The sequence below is a fragment of the Dermacentor albipictus genome, chromosome 1 (genome assembly GCF_038994185.2).
Source record: "Dermacentor albipictus isolate Rhodes 1998 colony chromosome 1, USDA_Dalb.pri_finalv2, whole genome shotgun sequence".
Classification (NCBI taxonomy): domain Eukaryota; kingdom Metazoa; phylum Arthropoda; class Arachnida; order Ixodida; family Ixodidae; genus Dermacentor; species Dermacentor albipictus.
The window spans coordinates 425,993,046-426,015,277 of record NC_091821.1 but is presented as its reverse complement, the minus strand read 5'-3'; the positions used below and the strand labels follow the sequence as shown (position 1 = coordinate 426,015,277).

At 44.8% G+C, this 22,232-nt stretch overlaps 1 protein-coding gene across 1 annotated transcript in view; it reads right to left on the bottom strand.

Annotated features, from left to right (window-relative positions):
* Positions 1-7,345: 7,345 nt before the first annotated feature.
* Positions 7,346-22,232, bottom strand: part of LOC135897703 (uncharacterized) — a 41,091-nt gene continuing 26,204 nt past the window's right edge. The window contains exons 3-5 of the mRNA XM_065426423.1: positions 20,283-20,350; positions 13,028-13,114; positions 7,346-7,476 (exon numbers count right to left, since the gene is read on the bottom strand). Coding sequence (XP_065282495.1) covers positions 7,346-7,476; positions 13,028-13,114; positions 20,283-20,350 — 286 coding nt within the window. The remainder of the gene's footprint in view (positions 7,477-13,027; positions 13,115-20,282; positions 20,351-22,232) is intronic.

Genomic DNA, 22,232 nt, shown 5'->3' with positions numbered 1-22,232 from the left:
TGATCATTTGGAAACAGGTAAAGTAGATTAGATCGTTCGTATTACTTCCTATTCACATGTTCTCAGAATGAAAGAAAATTCATTGGGTGTGAACTTAGACACTTTTTTCGTACTGGGAGTAAGCTAATGGGCCTATGATTTTTTATTTCTTTAACGTCTCCCTTTTTGTGCATTAGTATAATGCTTGCATTCTTCCATTTCTCTGGAGCCCTTAAGTCGATAAACATTTCCTGTAGAGAGCCGCCAGTTTTTCCAGCTTTATTTCTCCTCCATCTTTGTTTAAATGGACAGTTTTTTTCGTCTCCTGCCGCTTTTCACCGTTTTATGTCTTGCAAGGTCCTTCTAACCTAATCGCTAGTTACAGAAGTATCTGCAACCTGTTCCTCACTGCTTCCAATGGACCTATCTTAGCTCCTCTAGGTATTGTACAGGTCAGTATAGAATTCTTTCACTGCTTTTTCTATACCATTGAGATTGCTGATGAGATTACCCTGCTTATCTTTAGGTGCATACATCTTGGTTGGCCCTGTGTAAAGTTTCCATCCCACTGATTTCATGCTCTGTTTATTTTTTACGCCTTCCTCCGTGTTTATCACGTCATGATTTCGAATATTCCTTATTTTCTCCTTGTTGATCAGTTCCGACAGTTCCGTAAACTCAATCTCACCTCTTGAGCTGGAAACTTTCATTATTTCTCGTTTCTTTATTAGGTCCTTTGTAACTTTTCATAGCTTCACTACTGAATGCCTTGGTGCCTTAGGTTCCAGTTTGAATGCTGCCTCTGAAGCCAGCCTAGTTATGATTTCATTCATTACCTCTATGTCACCTTCATCTCTTTGTTCTAAGGCTGCATATTTGTTTGCAAGTAGGAGCCTGGATTGCTCTGTTTTTACCCATACTGCGTCTAAGTTGGCCTGTTTATTCCTTATCAATTTTACTCGTTCTCTCTTGAAATTGAGGTGAATCCAAGACTTCCCTAACGTATGATCACTGCACTTTATTCTACTTAACACTTCAACATGCGCAGAAGTTATAGATACCCAATGTCGTATCGTTTTGTACTTCGAGTATCCTAGCGAAATGTGATCGGACTTTCTCGGCATCCCTACGAGCGAATCAGCTTTACAAGATTCGTAAGCAAGTGCGGTATCAGAATCAGCTCCCGCTAAGCAACGTCACAGCCGCATGCAGGTTATTTCCGTAATAAATTGAAGATTTTTATCCTTTCAGCCCCGGAAAAAGAACATATACGGGATGGAACACTCCCTGCCTTGCGACTTCGATCCACTCAGTGCCGGATTAGCCAACTGGTTTCGACCTAGTGTAGCTTATCTGTGTGCAGAACATTTTGATTATTGCTTATGCTACTTCGCGAGTTTCGAAAAGAATGGGAACAACACAGCACCTTTATAAGTTCAATCAACAATTAGGTGTAGTTTCATTGTTACTAAAGCACTAAGTGATAAAGACGATGGTAGAAGTGTTCATTGTGTATTCTTCTACTGTATTTGTTCCTTCAGGCCTTCCTAATTATGCTTCTAGGCTTTTTTTCATACGCCCATTCCTCACACAAGCTAGCATTATCATGGTTCAGGTAAGAATAATAAAAAGAAGAGCTGCAACAAAATCAGCAGCAATCGCACATTTTGAGAAATAGGCCAGGAGGTGCCGATGCGGCACTCACGAACAGGAAAAATCCAGAAGTTGACTTGGTAGGCCTGGTTACTGTACTCCAAAAAGCTTCGGACGTAAATCGAAGTTTAGATTTACGGTATGCGACCTTGTAAAGCTTTATATGTAAACGGTTCTTTTCGTGATTGAGTCGCTTAATCACAGGACAAATAGAAAAACGTGAGCCTTCTGGCCTGTCACACGATACAACCTATTGTGCCATGGAACAAGGTCTTTAAAGCCATCTCCAACACGAAAGCCACCGCCGCCGGGAAACCTGCGAGCGGCATCCGCAATGCCAGGCGCGCCGGTGCATGGCGATCGCTGAGAAACGCGTCATGCGGCAAGCGAGCTCCTCACTCGTGCTTCTTTCTAGACGCGCTGTGCTGTTTAATGGCACTGCCGAGAAATTCGCTCCTGGTCTTCGACAACAGAGATAAAACTTAACTTTGATGGGGTTCAGGGGTGGCGGGGGTTGGGAGACTAACCTACAGTCCCCCTCTTCCTTAGACGGCGGCCAGTCCTTGCATTCTCGCGGCGTCTTCGGTCATCCGGACGGCCCAGAGCTGCAACTCTGGATCCAAGCTGAGCAGCAATGTCTCCCACTGCTCGGCCGTAGTTATGATGCGTGGAGTGTTAGTGCAGTAGGTGTTGGTTAGTGAGGCTTTGGGGCATTGCCAGATAATGTGATCGAGGTCAGCGCTTCGAGACGAGAAACACGGTGCACTGGTGTCTGTGAACGCTGAGAATTTTTCCCTCGCTTACCGCACACCCGCTGACACATACTCGGTGGCCTAAAGGGCGGAAAGGTTCATTGAACAGCGGCAGAAAACCAGCGCATATATAGCGCAGCTCGCTAAAGCATTGCCGTGAAAGGCGTTCAAGGAAAAGCGGCACATACTGAGTGCATTTGCGGCGCAACCTGCTAATGTGTCGGATTGCGGTCCTTGAAGAACATTTAACACGTGACTTCGATTCCGCTCACCATCGAATAAATGTTGATGATGTTTGTTTCTTCTTTGTAGAGCCGCACACTTCCAGAAGCAGATGCCTAGTTATCGCAGTAGGCGTCAAAGAACTTCATTGCCGAGAGTAACACCTACTGGCACATGCCCACTGACCCAAGTTTTCATTAAAGAGGTTCAATGAACACTGATACGGAGGGACCGGCACATACCCAGTGCTCCAAGTCGGCGTCAAAGAGTTTAAAGAAAAGTGGTTCCGATCAAGTCGCGCATTTACAGTGACCAAAGTCGCCTACAAACAGGTTCTGTGAAGAGCGTGTGTGCACATTGCCACATACTCAGGGACTCAAGTTGGTCCGACTGTCAGTTTCGAACCCTGTTGCATGAGAAAGGCAGCCCGATGCGCTGCCAAGTCTAGCAGAGCTCATGACCCAGTAGGCAAGAAAAAGGCTAGATAGAAACATATATATAGACACAAAAATAGATATAAGCATAACAACGTAGGTAGTTGGCCGCCGGAGAGTGCTTGTGCACCCTAAGGATGCTAAGGCATTACAAAATATGGCAGAACCTATCTTACGATGACTGTAGACGGTAATGTGGTTGGCATTGAATCATACAGTCACACAACGTACTGCCACCGTCGAAACGCGGTATACATGAAGTAAGTACGACTACGGTTACCTCTTTCGCGCTTGCCTAAGAACACAGGGCGCCACCTAGCATCACCACCGCGAAGCATCCATGTGGCCTCAAAAATGCATGGCTTCCCGGGGCGTGCGAACGCTGGGAAACGTGTAAGGACCCATCCACATGAAGCGATGTTACGGTGGGAAAGAGGCCGCCGTCACCTGTTTTTCGTTGCATGTGCGTGCATCATAACTCGCCAATCAGGAATTCTCTCTGGCTCCTCTTCCTGGATGTGTTGCGCCATCTAGCGGCACTGTCGAAAAGTCCGCGTGTGGCATCCGAAACGAGACGTGTGAAGCGCGGAGCCTGCGAACGCTGAGAATTCTTCCCTCGCTTGCTGCACACTCAGTGGCAAATGCTCAGTGAATTAAGCTGGTGAAAGATTAAGTGAGCAGTACCCCATACCCCAGTGCATTATGGTGCAGCTTGCTAAAGCGTTGGCGTGAAAGACGTTTATTGAAAAGCGGCACTGCCCAGTGCCATTCTGTGGCAGCCTGCTCAAGCGTCGGGTTTCTGCCCTTGAGGAACACTTGTGAGTGAACTCAGTTCTGCTAAGCATCGGATACATTTGCAAGTCGGCGTTCTAGGTTTGGGTCAAAGACGTCCATTGAAGAGTGGAACTCACCTACTGGCACTAGTGGACCACGTTGGCCTCAAAGAGGGTCATTGAAGCCCAGCCCAGACGGAGTGGCACAAACACAGTGCTTCATGTCAACGTCAGGGTTACTTCACACACCGATATAGCCATCCTGTCTCGCATCTAAAGTGACCAATGTCGTGGTGAAAGAGTTTGGTTGGAAGAGTGACGTATATGAACACCATACCAATATTCAGTGACCCAAGTTGGTGCGACGGCTAGTTTGGAAGCCTGTTTCGTCAGCAGTGCAGCCCGAAGTGCTACCCATTCGACCACTGACTACGCAGTCACCCACACAGGCGGGAAAATAGATAACGGGAAAGACAGACAGACAGACAGATAGACAGATAGACAGATAGATAGATAGATAGATAGATAGATAGATAGATAGATAGATAGATAGATAGATAGATAGATAGATAGATAGATAGATAGATAGATAGATAGATAGATAGATAGATAGATAGATAGATAGATAGATAGATAGATAGATAGATAGATAGATAGATAGATAGATAGATAGATAGATAGATAGATAGATAGATAGATTGAGGTCCAGTTTTCCAGATGAGCGTACAGACCGTAAGCGGACCATACATAAAATATTACATAGACAATTGACAACCTGACATAGACACACATCATACATGCATCTTTCAGCGTGCACTAAAATTTAATATGGACATAAGATACTGATGTTTTCTGCGGAAACCTTTAAAGCGACAAGCATTTTTCTTTGAAGCCCTGTTGCTGGCATGGGCCAAGTTTATATTTGCCAGAAGAATGCTGTCGATTTACTACACTTAAGTTTGTCTTCGAATTTCATCATGCAGTTTCGCGCCTTGGCAACTAGGAAACGAGGTTGTCCACACCTTCGTGTGGGCGGCCACAAGAGCACTGCCGACGAGGGTACGTTCAATCCTATATAAAAGTACCTCGTATATTTTGTACCAAGTCGCAGGCGGCTAGATAATGTAGCAAATTTTCTTCTCGCACATCATCGGCGCTAGGGCCAGTTTTCGGCTGGGTCGGTATTCTAGGACGATAATTTTATTATCTGTTTAATTCTAACTAATTCTATCTATTTTGTTATCTATCTAATTTTATTCTAGTGTGGGCGAACAGACAGCCCACACTAGAATCTGACAGAACGCCGGCCTTTACAACAAAATATTCTAATGCACTCCCAAACATAAACATCCTAAGAAAATACCATCCAATATTATCAAGGAAAGAGCGTCTGCGAAAAGCGTTCCCGGATGTACCTAGGGTTACCTATCACCGGAACAGGAACTTTAAAGGCATGTTAGTGCTCGCAAAAGTCAGCCAACAGCATTCCCCCGTAATAGAAGAATGTTGCCGCATCTTCGAGTAGACTAGCTAACGGACTAGAATTGTGCTATCTGGCACCGGCAATTTAAAAAAAAAAATTGAGTGTTCGTTAGAACATCCGGCATATAAGTCCCATACCGATTGGCCTATGTTGGCATCAAATAGGTTCCTTCGAGAGCATCGCCTATAGCCACGGATCTAAGTTTATCCAACCGTTCGTACCGATCCAAGTTCCGTCGGTGCAGAATTCCTATGCTATGGCCATAAGATTACTAAATAGGCAGTTACCTAATCTGGCGAGAAAAGGATTTGAGGCACCGACATATAGCTCCCGAAAACACGTGTGTTCTCCTAAGAATTATAACTACCATAAAAATTTATCCCTTAAGGAATTGAAATAATCGGCAATCATTTTGCAAGCCGGACGTTCTCACTATTAAAAAACAGTCACGTCGCCCAAGAGAACAGGCATAATTTCATTGGGTGGTCATGAACGCTGACGGTTTTTCATAGGTCTCATCCTCGTGCTGCTGTACTACAGAGCACTACAATACGTCGCGTTGATGGAGGTGCAATAGGTCTGATGCCTGTACAAGGGCACGTCCAGCATGCTCTTTTACCTCATTGGCGTCCGTACTGTACTGCTGGTGTTTTACGATATATTAACTTGTTTATCAATCGAATAATTGCAAATAATATGTCGCCATGGTTCTGGATGAAATGAGTGAAATAAGAGCGCTCGTAAAGCTTGCGCAAATATCCTCAGATGCCGTCTGCTAACCGCGCCCGACTAGTCTGTGCGTGTCTTGCACATTTCGAACTAATTTCTTTATCAAGAAGAAAATTACAGTCGTTTGCACTTACTTTAGTTCTAGTAATGTCAATGTCTTTGCTAATGCAGTATGTTCCCAGTGTTCGCGCGTATATTCAGCATGAAATGCATTTATCTCCCGTTACCGGCCCCCTTCAATTGACCTTGAGCCGAATTCCAGAGCCATTACTCCGACACTCAAACGACAACCACTGGGAAAGCTGCAAGAACAAAACTAGATCACCCAGGCAACCAGTGAAAACTTAGGAGAATGGCACCAGCCTTTTCTACAGGACCACACTACATACGTAACTGCGCAAACTAGTTAACAAAAATTCACCATACAATTGGTGGTCACATTTTGGAGCTAAGACATAGTTCTCTGCTCTTTTTTCAACGCCAGCGGTCCCTCAGTTCCGCGGCGCGGGTTTTGCACCGCATGCTTCGAAAGAAGGCGCTGGGCTGCGTGGCTAGACCGGCAGCTTCTGGCGCTCGGCGGATGGTTCTGATGGTCGTGAGATGGTTCCAAGTAATCTTCGTAATTAGTCCAACAAATTTGCTTTGTCGGTAGCGATTTCATGCTGACGTCTGCTTTCCATTACGGGAAAGCCAACATCTCTTTTATTTTTGCAAGTGCGTGTGCACCTTTCCTCTGCAATCACGAATGACGAGTTACGACGGGCGATTGTTCTGTTTTTTAGCTACATTAATTTTATAAGAACAGAAGATAGATATAAATTAATTATTTCTTGTGTGAATGCTGCTTATCTGTGCCCCGCTCATGCAAGTAAAAACATGCTGTTGATTTCAGAATGTGATACAAGTAGGCGCGTGCTTAACTAACTCATGGAAAGTGCGAAACGATGAAACTGTACTTGCCGTGATAGCTTGCGTGTCGCCATTTAAGTGGTGGGGTATTTGGAGTGACTTGTTTAGTACAAAATACTGTATGGCTGAGTTCGCTGTATGCCACCTAATTTCCCCACGCTTTATCCCTGCCGTCACAGTGAAAAGAAGCAAGAATGCGATACTATGCATATTCCGACAGTGTGTGCAAAAATGTTATATACAAATTGAAAGTGCCGGCATAGTCATTGGAAGATACAAAAATGACAAACGATCCGCCAATGACTGAAAAGCAATGTCTTGTATTTTTTTATTTAGAAAAGATGCACGAAGATTTAGCAGAACTTCGAGCCTTAAGTGCTTCAAAGCAGACATATTTGCGTACCTCCATCTTTAACTATGGACACCCTCACAGCTTTCCTTGTCGTATGCCAGCTTAGCGTTGTCGCAGCTGTCTTCGTAGTAATCCATGCAATTTTGCGGAATGTTGTTCTTGACTTCTTCGGTCACCCAAAGTACGCATTCTGTCATGTAAGGGAAAATATTAGTTACAAATATAGTCACAAGCAATGCCAAGTATAGGTTTCATGGGGATACTAACGAAGCACACAGAGTTAATTGGTGACTCATACCACATGCAATATGTACAGTCTCTTTTGTTGCTTTTTTTGCATTATATACTATTCTTCAACAATGCCTTTGGCCGCTAAATCTACTCAAGCCCATGAGCTGAATTAGTCAAAGAGGTGGCCATTACCTCCGGGAGACTCTGAAATGCGCAATCGGCAAGAAATTCAAAATCTCGCTACGTTCTTTTGAAGTAATAATTTCGTGCCACGTATTTACGAATTGTTGCCAATGGCACCGCACAAGGCGAATATAAGTGAAAGAACTTTTAAGAAGGTCAGCAGTTTCGAGTTACACTGTCCCTAGGTGTAGTTGGAAAGCAGTTGTCGTTTTGTAATTTTAACCGTTGAATGTTGCAAATAAAACGACGTTCTGTTATTTTCGTTTAGCGGCACCATGGAGTTGTATAGACATTCCACGCGCATTTGCGCCGTCGCCGTGAATGTTGGGTATAAAGTCGAACTGCGATAACATTGCGGCCGCGCGCCGTACGCATGCTGTGGATGCGAATCAAAGCGAGGGAAGTTGAACCCAGTACGGTTGCTCAATCTCGCGCGCAGGGCGACGGGTGCAAAAGGCGGGCCCGTTCTACTCCTGCGGAAGGCACGGCTGAGCGCGGCCGCGCAGGCTCTATTGTGAACGCGATCTGCGGTGGGTGCGGACTCTTTGGCCCGTCAAGGGTTTCGGGTGCTTTCTGTTCTCGCCGCTTAGTTTGCGCTGAAGCACGAGGCAGCGCGAACGGAAATTCGCTCGATGCTGCCGCTCTTTCCCTCCCCGGCGCTTTGACCGCGAGTGTCCGCTGCCATCGAGTGAGATGTGTTCCTGTTTATCCCGTGTGCGCGTTACCCGGTGCTTGTCAATTCAGTTAGTAAGCGAATGCTTACAAGTTTATGCGGCCCATAAAGCTACTGTCCTTACTTCGTATAGCTGTCAAATAGTCTGCTGCCACAAATCTGTGTTGTGAATCTGATTGTGCAAATAGCGTCTCACTTTCCCGGACATTCCGTTCAGAGATTAGAAGTGTCCTGTCTGCCGCGGGCGATATCTCAATATCTCAACATTACCTGTAGGTGAAAAACGGAGCTTGGATATATATATATATATATATATATATATATATATATATATATATATATATATATATATATATATATATATATATATATATATATATATATATACGCGCGCGTGTATGCGTGCGTCTCTGCTGTGTGTACATTCAGTGAACGAGCGGCTCGTCAGAAATACCCGGAATGCATCGTTTGGCGGCAGTGAAAGACTCTTGTGTGCTAGTTCTTGTTATACCTACGCTATCATTCGCAATCTACATAAAACAGTTTCTTCTTTACCCAGCTTGCTGTCAGAATAATTATTTGTGAGTGTTCTAGAAAAACAAACACAACGCTTTGTATAATCATGGAGCGATAATATTTAGGCAAGAGGAAGTAAAAAAAAAAACGTGTGAAGGTTTCTGCACTCAATCCTGTCATTTGCACGCTTTCGTTTGAGTCATTACCAAGTGCCTATTCTCCGGGACGCCACAGAAACAACCACATAGGTTTTTGCTCCAGCAAAATAACCAGATAATTTATAATGTCCTTAGATGTGATTGATTCTCCTAAGCCAGCGCTGGGAAAAACATTAACATCGACATTTAAAAACATCTTTGCTTTACAGTAGGGCTTGCGCAAGGCTTTTATGCGACTCCATCTCGAAACTAATACGAAAAACTTGGCAGCAAATTTAGTTACTTTGTTGATATGAGTGATATGAGGGCGTGGGGTTATGTAGCATTTGTGAAGGAGGACAGCGCTGCGGTTTTACATGGTACATAAAGGACGCATTTCCGCTCTTTTCAACAATGCGTCTCGAAATAACTGGAAAGCATAAAAATTACTCTCTTAAAATAGGCTTGCAGGAACCAGACGCAAAATCAAACAGGCCTTCCCAGCTAAGGCAATGAAATCAGCTAAAAATAATAAGTCGTACAATATACACCTATGAGACATGTGCGTTCGTCCGACATTTGTCTTCTCTGCCACCAGTCTAATTTCTTTTAATAATTATTTTTATGTATTTATATATGAATACTGTTGACCCGAAGGTCGAAACAGGGTGGGTAACATAAACACAAGTACATAATACGATACATCAATAAGAGGCAGTGTTTTAGCAGTACATAAAATAATAGCAATCATAAACAGATCTAAATGTGCAAGTGGGAATACTGTGCACAATATGCGACAGAGTAAATCCCATGTGACACCAATGGGGAGGCAAAACAAAGGAAAACATAAAAAAATTGCCAAGCTTTCACATGCATAGGGCCCTGAAAATAATCAAAAACAAGGGCAACAATGCCGCAACTTGTTGTAAATCAGCAGCACGATGTATTCCCAAAAACGTTAATTGCCGGAACGGAAATGAGTTGAAAGCTACTGTTCATATCGTTTTAATGATGCTGATTGAAGGACTGCGGGGGGTAGGGAAATCCATTCTTCTATTGCTTTAGAGAATAATGAATATTTAAAGCACTTTTTTCGCACTGCGATTGGTTCGAATCGTTCTTTAAAGGAACTTCTTAAAGTGCGAGAAGAACGTAGTTTTATGTAAAGGTCAGAATTCAAATTAAATGAATTGCGGTGTAATCGGCACAAGAATTTTAGACTCGCGGTTCCTCTGCATTCAGCAAGCTTAGGAAGTTGAACATCACTTGACATATTAGTGACACAATTTTTGTGTCTGTATCTCCATAGTATGCATCGAGCCGCTCTTCTCTGGACCTATTCAATCTTGTCTATAAGACATCTTTTGGTGCGCGGATCCCATATAGCGCTCACATACTCTAACAATGCACGGAAAAGCGTTACACGGGTGGTTAAATTCGCCTTCAGAGTAGCAAGCTTGAACTTCCGTCTGAGAAGCCACAATATTTTCCGGGTATTTGAGCGAATGTACTAAAGGGCGTTTTCCAGTTTAAATCTGAAGATATTGCTATAACGAGGCATTTAGAAGAGGTAACTTGTGTTGTATGATGTCCGTGAATCCCATGGTTAAATGCTAGCGTGTTTTGGTTCTCTTAATCACCCACATTTGTCATGTGAGATGTCTTGTTGAAGCTAATTTTCCTTTTGTTTTCCGGGCTCCAGGTCGCGACAACCTGCAGCGCAGGATTTAGTGTGATTTTGTCTTGGTAGACGTTTATATCTGTGTAAATGAGTCATCCGCAAATAAACGTACGGTAATATAATGAGGAATATATCTGGCAAATCAGTTATGTAGCACAAAAACAGAACTAGACCGAACACTGAGCCTTGACGGACACCTGAAGTTGCTCCCGGAACAGCTGATTTGGCGTTGTTCACTTCCACGATTTGTGTTATGTTAGACAGATACATTTTTATCCATGTTACATTTTTGAGGTAAACTCCTAAAACTAAAAGTCTTGCCATCAGTCCTCCGGGAGGAACACGATCAAATGCCTTAGACGTGCCAAGGTAAAATGCGTTTATTTGTCCTATTTTGGTAAGGGATTTTGCAAAGAGACTTAGTTGCAAATTAGTTACCCCCAATTTTAGACGAATGACTGAACTTTAGAATTTTTGAATTAAGGGCGTGACGACCAACAAAGAAGCTGTTCTTTCGTTTAAAAGACCGAGTTCAGTAGTTCTCAGGGCAGTTTGTTGTGCGTAACTATTTCCTTCGCTCTTTTCGTAGCCCACGACATGCGAAACGTGGTGCATGCTACGCGACCGTACAGCCGAGACAGTAGAGGCCCGAAATATTTTTCGACAGAAGTAACTCTATCAGCTAAATGCCTGGCCTCAATTACCGAGGCATCACGTACGCCACGATCGCCACAAGGAACATGCATGATGCAATTAAGAAGAAAAAAATAATTGAAAATTATTTTAGAAATGTGGTGCGTCGTGGTTGGCTTGCACAACAACATTATTCGCTGCACTCGTGACTGCTGTTTCTGCTATTTGTGTTTTGGTGCGTGTAGGACCACTGGCAGTCTCGCAGTAAACAAATAACTGTGAGAGTACTGTGTCAGCTTGTGAATACACACCTGCTTGGGAAAGACCAAGGGTAAAAAGTGGCGTCATTTCCCAAAATAAAATTTTTGTAAGGAGTTAGCGCCTTGTGTGTGCGTAAGTTCTTCTAGGTTCTTGTGTTATTGATGCTATCAGAAAAAAAGCTGCTAAATAATAAGGACAGTTGTGTGGGTAATAAAACCTTTATTAACGCTGAAATCTCACAATGCAAGTGTTAGATAACTGGAAAGCTTATTTTGCTCAAATGAAAATAGAACAAATTGATATGAGCATGGCTGCCACTCTTTTTCACAAAGTAGGAATTAGCAAAAATAATTATCTCACTAGAAATGTCATTTAAAAGAATAGATGAATGGGCTCCAATCTACGCTATGAAGGCGGTTGGCCAGTGAAGCTGTGGTATCACCTAATCCAATAAACTAATGTGACCAAGCCTTGTACTTGGTCCTGCCTAGCCTGAGCACGATGCCGTTGTGCATACTGACGACGCTGCTCCTATTGTCACTAATCGCATGTGGGCTGCTGTTCAAGCGTCTTAACAATGCGTGGCTTTCTTTGGGCAGGAACCACTGTATCCTACATAGCCTGAGTGGGCAGGAACCACAGTATCCTACCTAGCCTGAGCTTGATGCCAATTTGCCTATTGGCGAGCAGTGTTCACGCTGCTGTTCAGGAATCCCAACTAGTCGTGGTCTTTCCAAAGCTATCGCAGAAGAGAAATGAGATTAGTTGCTAGGCTGGTCTTCTTTTACATCCGAAGGTGTAGTTACATCATTCCTTGCTTCATATGCTACAGTTGCCGCTTACCGGCAACTGCACCTTATGCAACCGCAATAGCGGGAAAGGCTTGCGGAAAAGGCCATGTGTGAATGTTAGCTTTCAGGTTGTTTTTGCTTCTTCCCCCACGCTACCGGCGGGGCCGCGGATGCGCGGAGACGATCGCGCCATCTGGTGCTACTGCAAGGAACTCAGCGGCGAGCGCCTCCCGCTGTGATTGGTTTAGTTTTGCCTACAGACACGGCAAATGCATTGGGGGCAGAGGTATACACCTTCCCTATAAAAGTATTAGTTAATAAATATGAACTATCACGTGCACTGTGCACTCTGATGAGCTCTGAAAGCGGACCATAGGTCGCGCATTGCTTCGCCTTTGTAATGTTTATCGAATACGCGGCAGCGTAGCAGGGAGTGAATTAATTCAAAACTTAAAGAGCAGATATGTTGTTGATACTGTATCCCGCCGATTGTCACGGAACACCCAGTTTCAATGACTTTGCTGAGCTGAGAAGCGCTGATCGAAGTGATCCATGTTAATAACGTGATTAGGAAACAAGTCAACTATATTGACCAGGGCGTGGTATAGAACCTGTCCATTTCTATCTTTTCTTACCTTCCCCGCTGTTGTAAGGAATTCGCATGACGATGCAGTTTTTGTAGTCTGAGTAGTCGTAGCTACCCTTCTGAAAAGGACCGTCATCTATCAGAGAGAGAGGAAAAATTTGGTCATGTGACTCAAGATTCTTAGGATAGATTCAAAAACGGGATTATACACGGAATCAAAAAAATTCACATTGCTCCAATTCTTTTGCCGTGAGAAAAATTACAAGTCTGTCAGTCGGAGAGCTTGCAGCCATTTATCTATATAGTCCGACATTGCACTCAGTAAAACGTTTTCTCACAACGTAGGATAACATTTTATAAGTTACTAGCAGTTGTCATTTAATAAGGCCCTATGCAAAAACGTTGTTTTGGCAATTGCTGACGGAATTTGGTCGATATGAACGTCAGGAACACACTTTAGTTTCGTTATAGCCTTATTCCTGTTCGACATGTGCGGATTTATTTATGTTGCTGCTAATATTAACTGTTCATATGCTAGAGGAAAATATTTGTACTGCTTGCTTTCTACCACGTGAAGCTCCATAGCTACATAGCTCTCTTTGAACATTCCGTTGTACTGAGGTTATTTTGCAGTGTTCCTTTAGCCTTCAGAGTAAAACAAGGATTGTGCCTTGCAGCATCTGAGCCTTACTTTCTACTGATATGTAAAGGCTAATACTATGCCCCCCCCCCCCCCCCTGAATAACAATTAGCAATAAAGCATGAGTTGTATATGCCGCGATGTTTGTGTACAAGACTATATGCGTGCTGGACCCTAAGAGAAACATTAAAAAGAATAATAATTTTGTCTGTACAGGTGCCACAAAAGGATGATGATGATGATGTGTGGTTTTTTGTGGCGCAAGGGCCAGGTTTGGCCAAAGAGCGCCATGACAAGTGGTAATGTTGACGATGTATTATGGAACTTGTTACTTGGCTGTAAAGTGGCCTAAAAATATTCGCTGTAAAGTGCGTAAAATTAACTTGTTATAAAATTATGGCGATGACAGATGACGAATACTACGAACATTAAAATCCATCGCAAAAGAATGATGCAGAATAGAAAATATATGAGATGGTAAAAATGCCTGGAGCACTGTTGCCTCGCCAGAGCCCTTGGAACACAAGGGCCTAGAGGCACGTGCTACACGAAAAAACTATCGCAGCGCCATCCTCTGAAGAGAGGACACGCTACGAACATGTTGGGCTAACAACATGCAACACAACATCTTTCAGATAACTTAGGACTACGTTAGTGTCGAAGAGCGGTTCTGGGCCGAGTAACATTACAGGATGAAGGGGAATATGCTGCCGGTATGCTAACGGAAAATGTTTCTTTCTGTCAGATTCGGCTTTCCGACACTCCAGGAGGACATGGAGGACGGTCAGCCTCTCTCCGCATCTCCCACAGGCTGGAGGCTCACTGCCGGTGAGTAGGAAATTGTGGGTGCCAAACGTGTGTCCTATTCTGAGACGACAGAATAGGACATCCGTTCGGCGCGATTTTGTAGTAGACGGCCAAAATCCTAACTGTGGTTTTATTAGGTGGAGCTTGTTATCCGTTTCCGCATCCCACATGTGTTGCCAGTGATCTCGCAGCCTCCTTCGCAAGAAAGGCCTCAGATCTGTGACAGGCACTGCAGCGGTAGGGTTAACAGCTTGCAATGTGATTGACGTGGCCATCTCGTCCGCCAGAACGTTACCTTTGATTCCCCTATGGCCAGGGACCCAGCATATTATGATGTTCTGGTTAGTTGAGCACGCTTTGCACAAGACCGCATATAGTTCATTAAATACGGGATTTTTATGTTTGCTGAGTGACATTAAGGCCTTCACGACGCTGAGAGAGTCTGTATAGATCGCTGCTTTCGGAAGTTTCGATTTTCTTATGTGCTTTACAGCAGAGAGTAGTGCGTAGGCCTCGGCCGTAAAGATACTTGTTTCCGGATGCAGTACATCGGATTCCGAAAACGATGGGCCGACGGCTGCATAGGATACCCCGGCATTTGACTTCGAAGCATCTGTGTAAAACTCTGCGCAGGAGTGCTTGTGCTGGAGCTCTAGGAAATGCATTCGGATTTCGGCCTCAGGAGCGTGCTTTGTAACTTCTATAAAGGATATGTCACACTGTATCACCTGCCACTCCCAAGGAGGTAAGAGCTTGGTTAGGTGCATTAATCGATGCTCGAGGAGTGGGACATGCATTTCCTCGCTAAGCTCCTTCACACGCAGCGAGAAAGGCTGTCTTATAGAGGGACGATTGCTGAAACGTGCAGCGCACGTCATATCGGTAACGTTATGAAAACATGGATGTTCAGGATTGGAGCGTATTTTAAGGAAATATGTAAAGCTGATGTATGATCTCTGTAGGTGGAGAGACCATTCATTTGATTCTACATATAGACTTTGTATGGGACTCGTTCTGAAAGCGCCAGTGGCCAGCCGGATTCCTAGATGGTGCACTGGGTCTAGCATCTTTAGTGCGCTCGGGGTGGCAGAGTGATAAATCACGGCACCATAGTCTAGTCGCGATCGAATGAGGCTTTTATATAGATTCATCAAACACTTTCTGTCACTACCCCACGTAGTCTGGGATAGAAGTTTCATTATATTCATTGTTTTCAGACATTTTTCTCTAAGATGTTTAATGTGGGAGACGAAAGTGAGTCTGTAGTCAAGTATGATACCTAGGAATTTGTGCTCTTTGCTGATAGGTATTCGTTGTCCACACAGTTCTAAGGAAGGATCCGGAACCAGGCCTCTCTTTCTTGTAAAAAGAACGCAAGAGCTTTTGTTAGGATTTATCTTAAATCCATTCTTGTCTGCCCACACTGAGACTTTGTTCAGGCCATGCTGTACCTGCCTCTCGCAGACTGCGAGGTTACAAGATTTGAAAGCTATTTGAATGTCGTCCACGTAGACAGAGTAAAAGATAGCGGGTGGTAATGAAGCACGAAGCGTGTTCATCTTCACTATAAAGAGCGTGCAGCTGAGCACGCCTCCTTGGGGTACACCCGTTTCTTGCGTAAAAGGGCGTGAAAGTGCATTGCCGACTTTTACTCGGAAGGTACGATTTGACAGATAGCTTTCTATTATATTATGCATATTACCGTGGATGCCCATTTCTGACAAGTCTCTTAAGATTCCGTAACGCCACGTCGTATCGTACGCCTTCTCCATATCGAGGAATATGGATAAGAAGAATTGTTTGTGTAGAAATGCGTCCCGGATATTTGCTTCTACACGTACAAGGTGGTCAGTTGTGGAGCGTCCTTCTCGGAAGCCGCACTGATAAGGATCAAGAATTTTGCTCTGTTCAAGGAAAAAGATGAGTCGCCGATTTATCATTTTTTCGAACACCTTACAAATGCAACTTGTGAGGGCTATCGGGCGGTAACTTGCCACTGAGGAAGGGTCCTTGCCTTCTTTCAAAACAGGGATCACAATGGCTTCCTTCCATGCAGCTGGAAGGTACCCTGCATCCCAAATGGTGTTGAAAAGTGTGAGTAGTGTAACCTGCGTGTCATTGTGTAAGTGTTTGAGCATTTCATACATGATTCTATCAGATCCTGGTGCGGAGCTGTTGCATGCGCTCAAGGCAGCTCTCAATTCGGCAATACAGAAAGGACGGTTGTAAGGCTCATTCTCTCGACCTTTTCTTGTAAATGGCTTACGTTCTTCTATTTGTTTATATTTTAGGAAGGATTGCGTATAATGATTTGAGCTTGATACACTCTCAAAGTGCTCTCCGAGTGAGTTGGCCTGATCTTGCAGTGTATCTCCCTGTGTGTTTACTAGGGGGAGTGAATGTGTTTGCCGCCCTCTAATCCTATTTACTCTGTTCCAGGCTTTGGCCTCATCCCTAAACGAGTTAATACTTGATAAGAACTTGTGCCAACTTTCTCGTCTGGCCTGTCGGCGGGTTCGCCTGCCTTCGGATTTTACTTTTTTAAAGTTGACTAGATTCTCTGCGGTGGGAGAAGCACGTAGCAACCCCCACGCCCTGTTCTGTTTTTTACGAGCGATCCTACAATCGTCGTTCCACCATGGGACACGCCGTTTGCAGGCCAAGCCTTTTACTTCTGATATGCATATAAATGCGACATCTATTATGAATGCTGTAAAAAACTCGACTGCAGCGTCAATTCCTAATGAAGACAGCTCAGCCCATGAGATACTAGTTAGAGATCGAAATTTCTCCCAATCAGCTGTCTCAATCTTCCACCTAGGAGCGTATGGTGGATATTCGTTTTCTTTATATGATCTTAGCAGTATAGGGAAGTGGTCGCTACCGTAAGGGTTGTCGGTAACTTCCCATTCAAGTTCAGGCAGTACAGACGGGGAGACTATACTGAGATCTATTGAAGAAAAGGATCGGTTTGCAAGAGAGTAATATGTGGGCTCTTTTTTATTGAGAAGGCACGCTCCAGAAGAGAAAAGGAACTGTTCAACAAGGCGACCTCGCGCATCTATACGAGAGTCGCCCCACAGGGAGCTGTGCGCATTGAAATCGCCAAGAACAGCATAAGATTCTGGCAATTGATCGATCAAGGAGTGAAATTCATGTTTGTTCAGTTGGTAATGCGGGGGTATGTAAAGGGAGCAAATGGTGATGAGTTTGTTTAGTAGGACAACTCGAACCGCCACTGCTTCAAGGGGCGTTTGTAGCTGTAAAGGTTGACACGCAATACTTCTATGAGTAAGAATCGCAACACCACCCGATGATGCGACGGCATCATCGCGATCTTTGCGAAACGTAACATACGTACGGAGAAAGTTTGTGTGTTTAGATTTTAAGTGAGTTTCCTGTAAACACAGCACTTTTGGATTATGTTTGTGGATGGGTTCTTGCAAATCATCGAGGTTTCTAAGGAGACCTCTGATGTTCCATTGGATGATTTGTGTATCCATGTTTAAGGTGAATTGGTGCTGTGTTTAGGGAGACGGAGTGGATGCCTTATATTACAGAGCCCTTTCGAGGCCCTGTAATAGGTGTTTTGTTCTTTCTGAAGCGTTCGAGCGATTCTCGACGCTCCTTAGGCGTTTGGTGCGCCTTGGGGTCAGGTGTAGTGTCCATTGCCTCGTGTGAGGCGCCGGACAAGCGCTCTTGCGAGCGAGAGGTTTTCAGAGGGAGTCCCGCCTTGGAGGGCAAGACCCCTGCGCCCACCAGCCCGGAGGTCGATGGGGTTCCCTGAGGGATTTGGCTGCGCTGGACGTTGCCAGCGCTGGAAGGGGCCTCGGAGGTTGGGGCAGCCTCAGCTGCACCCACCTTTGGGGTGGATGGTCCCTTCTCCTCGGTTGACGGAGCAGCGCTAGCTGCAACCGCCGCGGGGGCAGATGGCGTAACTGCCGACTCACTGCCTGTGGGTCTGACAGCCGCCGGAGGCCGTTGCGACGCTGCCCCTTACGCGCCACATCGGCAAAGCTGCTCTTAGACAGGTATGACACCCGCCTACGTGCCTCCTTGCAAGATATATTTTCTTTGACTTTGATTGTCACAATCTCTTTTTCTCTTTTCCAGGACGGGCAGGCGCGCGAGTATGCGGCGTGCTCGCCATCACAGTTGACACAATGTGGAGTCTTCTGGCATGTTTCGGAGGAATGTTCAGTGTCACTACACTTGGCACATGTCAGCCGGCCTCGACAGTTCTGTGAACTGTGGCCGAACCTTTGGCACTTAAAGCATCTGAGAGGATTTGGCACGTATGGCCTAACACGAAGCTTGATATAACCGGCCTCGATGGACTCGGGGAGGACACTTGAACCGAACGTGAGTATCAGGTGTTTCGTGTTGATCTCTTTACCGTCTCGCCTGATGTTAATTCGCTTAACATTTATTACATTCTGTTCACTGAAGCCCTCCAAGAGCTCAGCCTCAGTGAGCTCCAGCAAGTCATCGTCTGACACAACGCCGCGGGTGGTGTTCATTGTACGGTGCGGGGTAACTGTTATGGGGGTCTCTCCAAATGACACTAGTTGCGGTAGTTTTTCATATTGTTTTACATCGCGGAGCTCCAAGAGGAGGTCGCCGCTTGCCATCCTCGACACCTTGTATCCTGGACCAAAAACATCAGTCAGGGACTTTGAAACAAGGAATGGTGAAATGTTTCGCACTGCTTTGTTTGGCTTTTCGGAATGAATAACGTGGAAGCGGGGAAAATTCTGAGTTTGGCGTCCAAAAAACTTGAAAACATCTTCGGTGCGCCCTCGTTTCTGAGGGCGATCAGCAAGGGAGGGGAAAGAAGTTTCCATGAAAAATGTATACATTCGGCAACAGCGCCGACCGCCCACCACGGAGCCCAACGAGGGGACGCGGCAGAGCTTGCATACAAGTCTGCACGACGCCAGTCGTACGCTGTCACTATAACCGAATATGGTGTACCCAAGGTTGGATAGCCACACAGGGTTAACCCTTGCCGCCAGGAGAAAGGAAGTAAATGGAAAAGAGGAGAAGACAGGAAAGGCGGAAAGTGAGAGAAAGACGAAGACTGGAGGGAGAGAGAGATAGGAAAAGGCGACTGCCGATTTCCCCCGGGTGGGTCAGTCCGGGGGTGCCGTCTACGTGAAGCAGAGGCCAAAGAGGTGTGTTGCCTCCGCCGGGGGGCCTTAAAGGTCCGAACACCCAGCATCGGCTCAACCCCCAGGATCCCCCTTTCCCCGGACACGGCTAAGCCGCGCACGGCTACACGCGGGAGGGGCCAACCCTCGTGTGCTCGGGTCCGTGGTGACGCAACGCACCAAACGCCTGCTGACGCAGACGCCCCTGCGGGGGCCACAAAAGGAAAGCCACACTTGCGGTTAACATATGCATGTTAAGCCAGAAAAGACTCAAAACGCGAGATGGGTGGCAATGCCGCCTCCAAGTTCCCGCACCAAATCACTGTGAGATCGTAGACTTTGACGGCATCTGATGAGGCCTGAGAATAACGTCAGGAATCCAGACATTTTAGGCGTGGCTTCGTGGAGAGGAGTGTTGTGAAATACCGTAATAGTTAAAATAAATACGCTGCAGCCTATCACAACGCTGGCTAAAAAAAGAGATTGTGTTTTCCACGGTGCTGCGGCCTATCTTCCTTGTTTTCTGTTTCGGACCTTCTCAATTTATTTCACAGTGCAAAAAGCTATGCCTGGCATGTTCCAAGACCTTTATAGGAAACAAAATTTCATTGCGAGTTCGGTTTCTGCTGAAGAATATGTGCTTTTGTACACACGTAGAGCTGTGTTAGCTTCACTCTCGTTTCGTAGAGGTGGTTTAAAGTACTCACCGTCTAGGTTCTTGAACATAAACTCGCCACGCTCCGGCCCCGCAAGAACTAGATATGTAACATTGCGCCTGAAAAACACATCGCAAGTTTCACTTCACGAAAAGGCAATCCACCATATATAATGCATGACAAATTAATACATCGCGCAGATGAGTGAAATTTCTGCTTAGAAACGTGCAACGATGAGGATAATATTGCACTTCACAACGACCTCACACTTATAAATAAGAAGCTTGGATGTACAGGTCGCTGAAGGAACAAAATATTTCCTTTAGTTTTCTTTTTTTTCTGTAGCTTCAAGCATGGCACTGGCATTGTTTAGCATCCTAACGAAAGGTGGAGAGAAGCAAGAACACATGTCCAGCAGAACACACTGGGGTGCAAAGCAAAATAAATGTCTCAAAGAAAGCTATTTGATAGTTCTAGCGCAACCTATTGTACAGTGCCTATGCACAAAAAATACCTCTTCGCCCTTGATGCCAGTGGCAGAGCATGCCTCTATGAATCTGAAAGTCGGGAAAGGATGAAAAAAAGATTTTCCAGCGCTATTGACCCTCTGCTTACCCCGGTTGGCACTAATTTATCACCAATCCGCTGCACTCGCCTGGTGTTAGAATATTCTACATTCGCTGACCTGCGTTGTCTCGTGGGCATCACTTTCTATTCAGTGCTGCTACAGTAGGAAACGTTAGATTTTGCATTTTTATGCCTCCTCAGTCTTGATTAGGTGATAAAATGGCATTCAGGTATGGACCGTACTGTACTTGCTTATCAGATTTCTTCATTGGCTGTACATGATGGCTTTACTTGACTAGGCCACACACCAGCTTGTTCTTTTCACAGATTTTTTTTGCAGATGGCACAAAACGATGGTGAACTATACTGCACCAACTGCCCAGCTTCTGTCTTTCATCTATCATTATACGTCGTCACACTGCTATGTACTCTCTCTCTTCCCCAAATGCAAAGTACCCAGACACAGCAAGCTATCCAAGGATGACCTGTTTCCCATCCCTAAAAATATTCTGTACCTCATCTCCGGCTACATGCGCAGTGAAACTGCCATTCTAGGAAACCCGAGATATCAGAGTTTATCATTAATGGAAATGATTTCTATTACTATACACAACTTCATAAATTTTATTGAGCTAAAAACATTAAAGCAACGAAGTTAACTGTGCCTCATTTCATGTAAGAACGTTTTTGAGAAAATCATGGACAATGAAACACGTCAAAACAAACCTTTCATGTCAAATGTTGCCAGACATGTTATTCAGGTGTCTATGCAGTAGAGGCATTATCATGTCGGCTTGAGGTGGGTTGCTTCACTTTTAGGAAGCTGCCAATACCAGTTTCACGGCATCGGAAGCTAAGCTTCGGCTTATCAGACGTCACCAGCTGCTCTATCGTGACCGACTGGAAATGTTTACTGTCTTAGCACAGCAGCATTCCGGAATTTATGAGTCTGGCCAAGTTACTACAGGCTGAAACTACATCTGTTATCGTACATTGACAAATCTGATATCCAGACAGAGTTGTGTCAAGTGTTTCTGATTTTGTGAAGTTCTCAATTCAACAAAATTACTACTGGGTCTCGCCTACTTCGTTAAATCAATATTTTGCTGTAACATTTTAAGTACTGTCCGTATGCCATAAAGTTCGTATACGAAATCTGGAAGAAAACCTAGGTGAAGTTACCGCCATGTTACTATTACTCATTATTGCCAGCGCAATCATCTCCAAATTGACTAAAAAGAATTTTGACAACAGTAACAACACCCAAAATATAAAGGGAAAATTACCATTCGCGCATAGCACGTGCACTAGAACAGTGTGCAAAGTAGAACCTCTATAGTTTTGAAAAAGGTCTGATAGATAGTCATAAACTTTACTGTGACGGAGAGGACGTGTTTGCCCGCGCGTTAACTGGAAAGTGCCACATACAAGCGA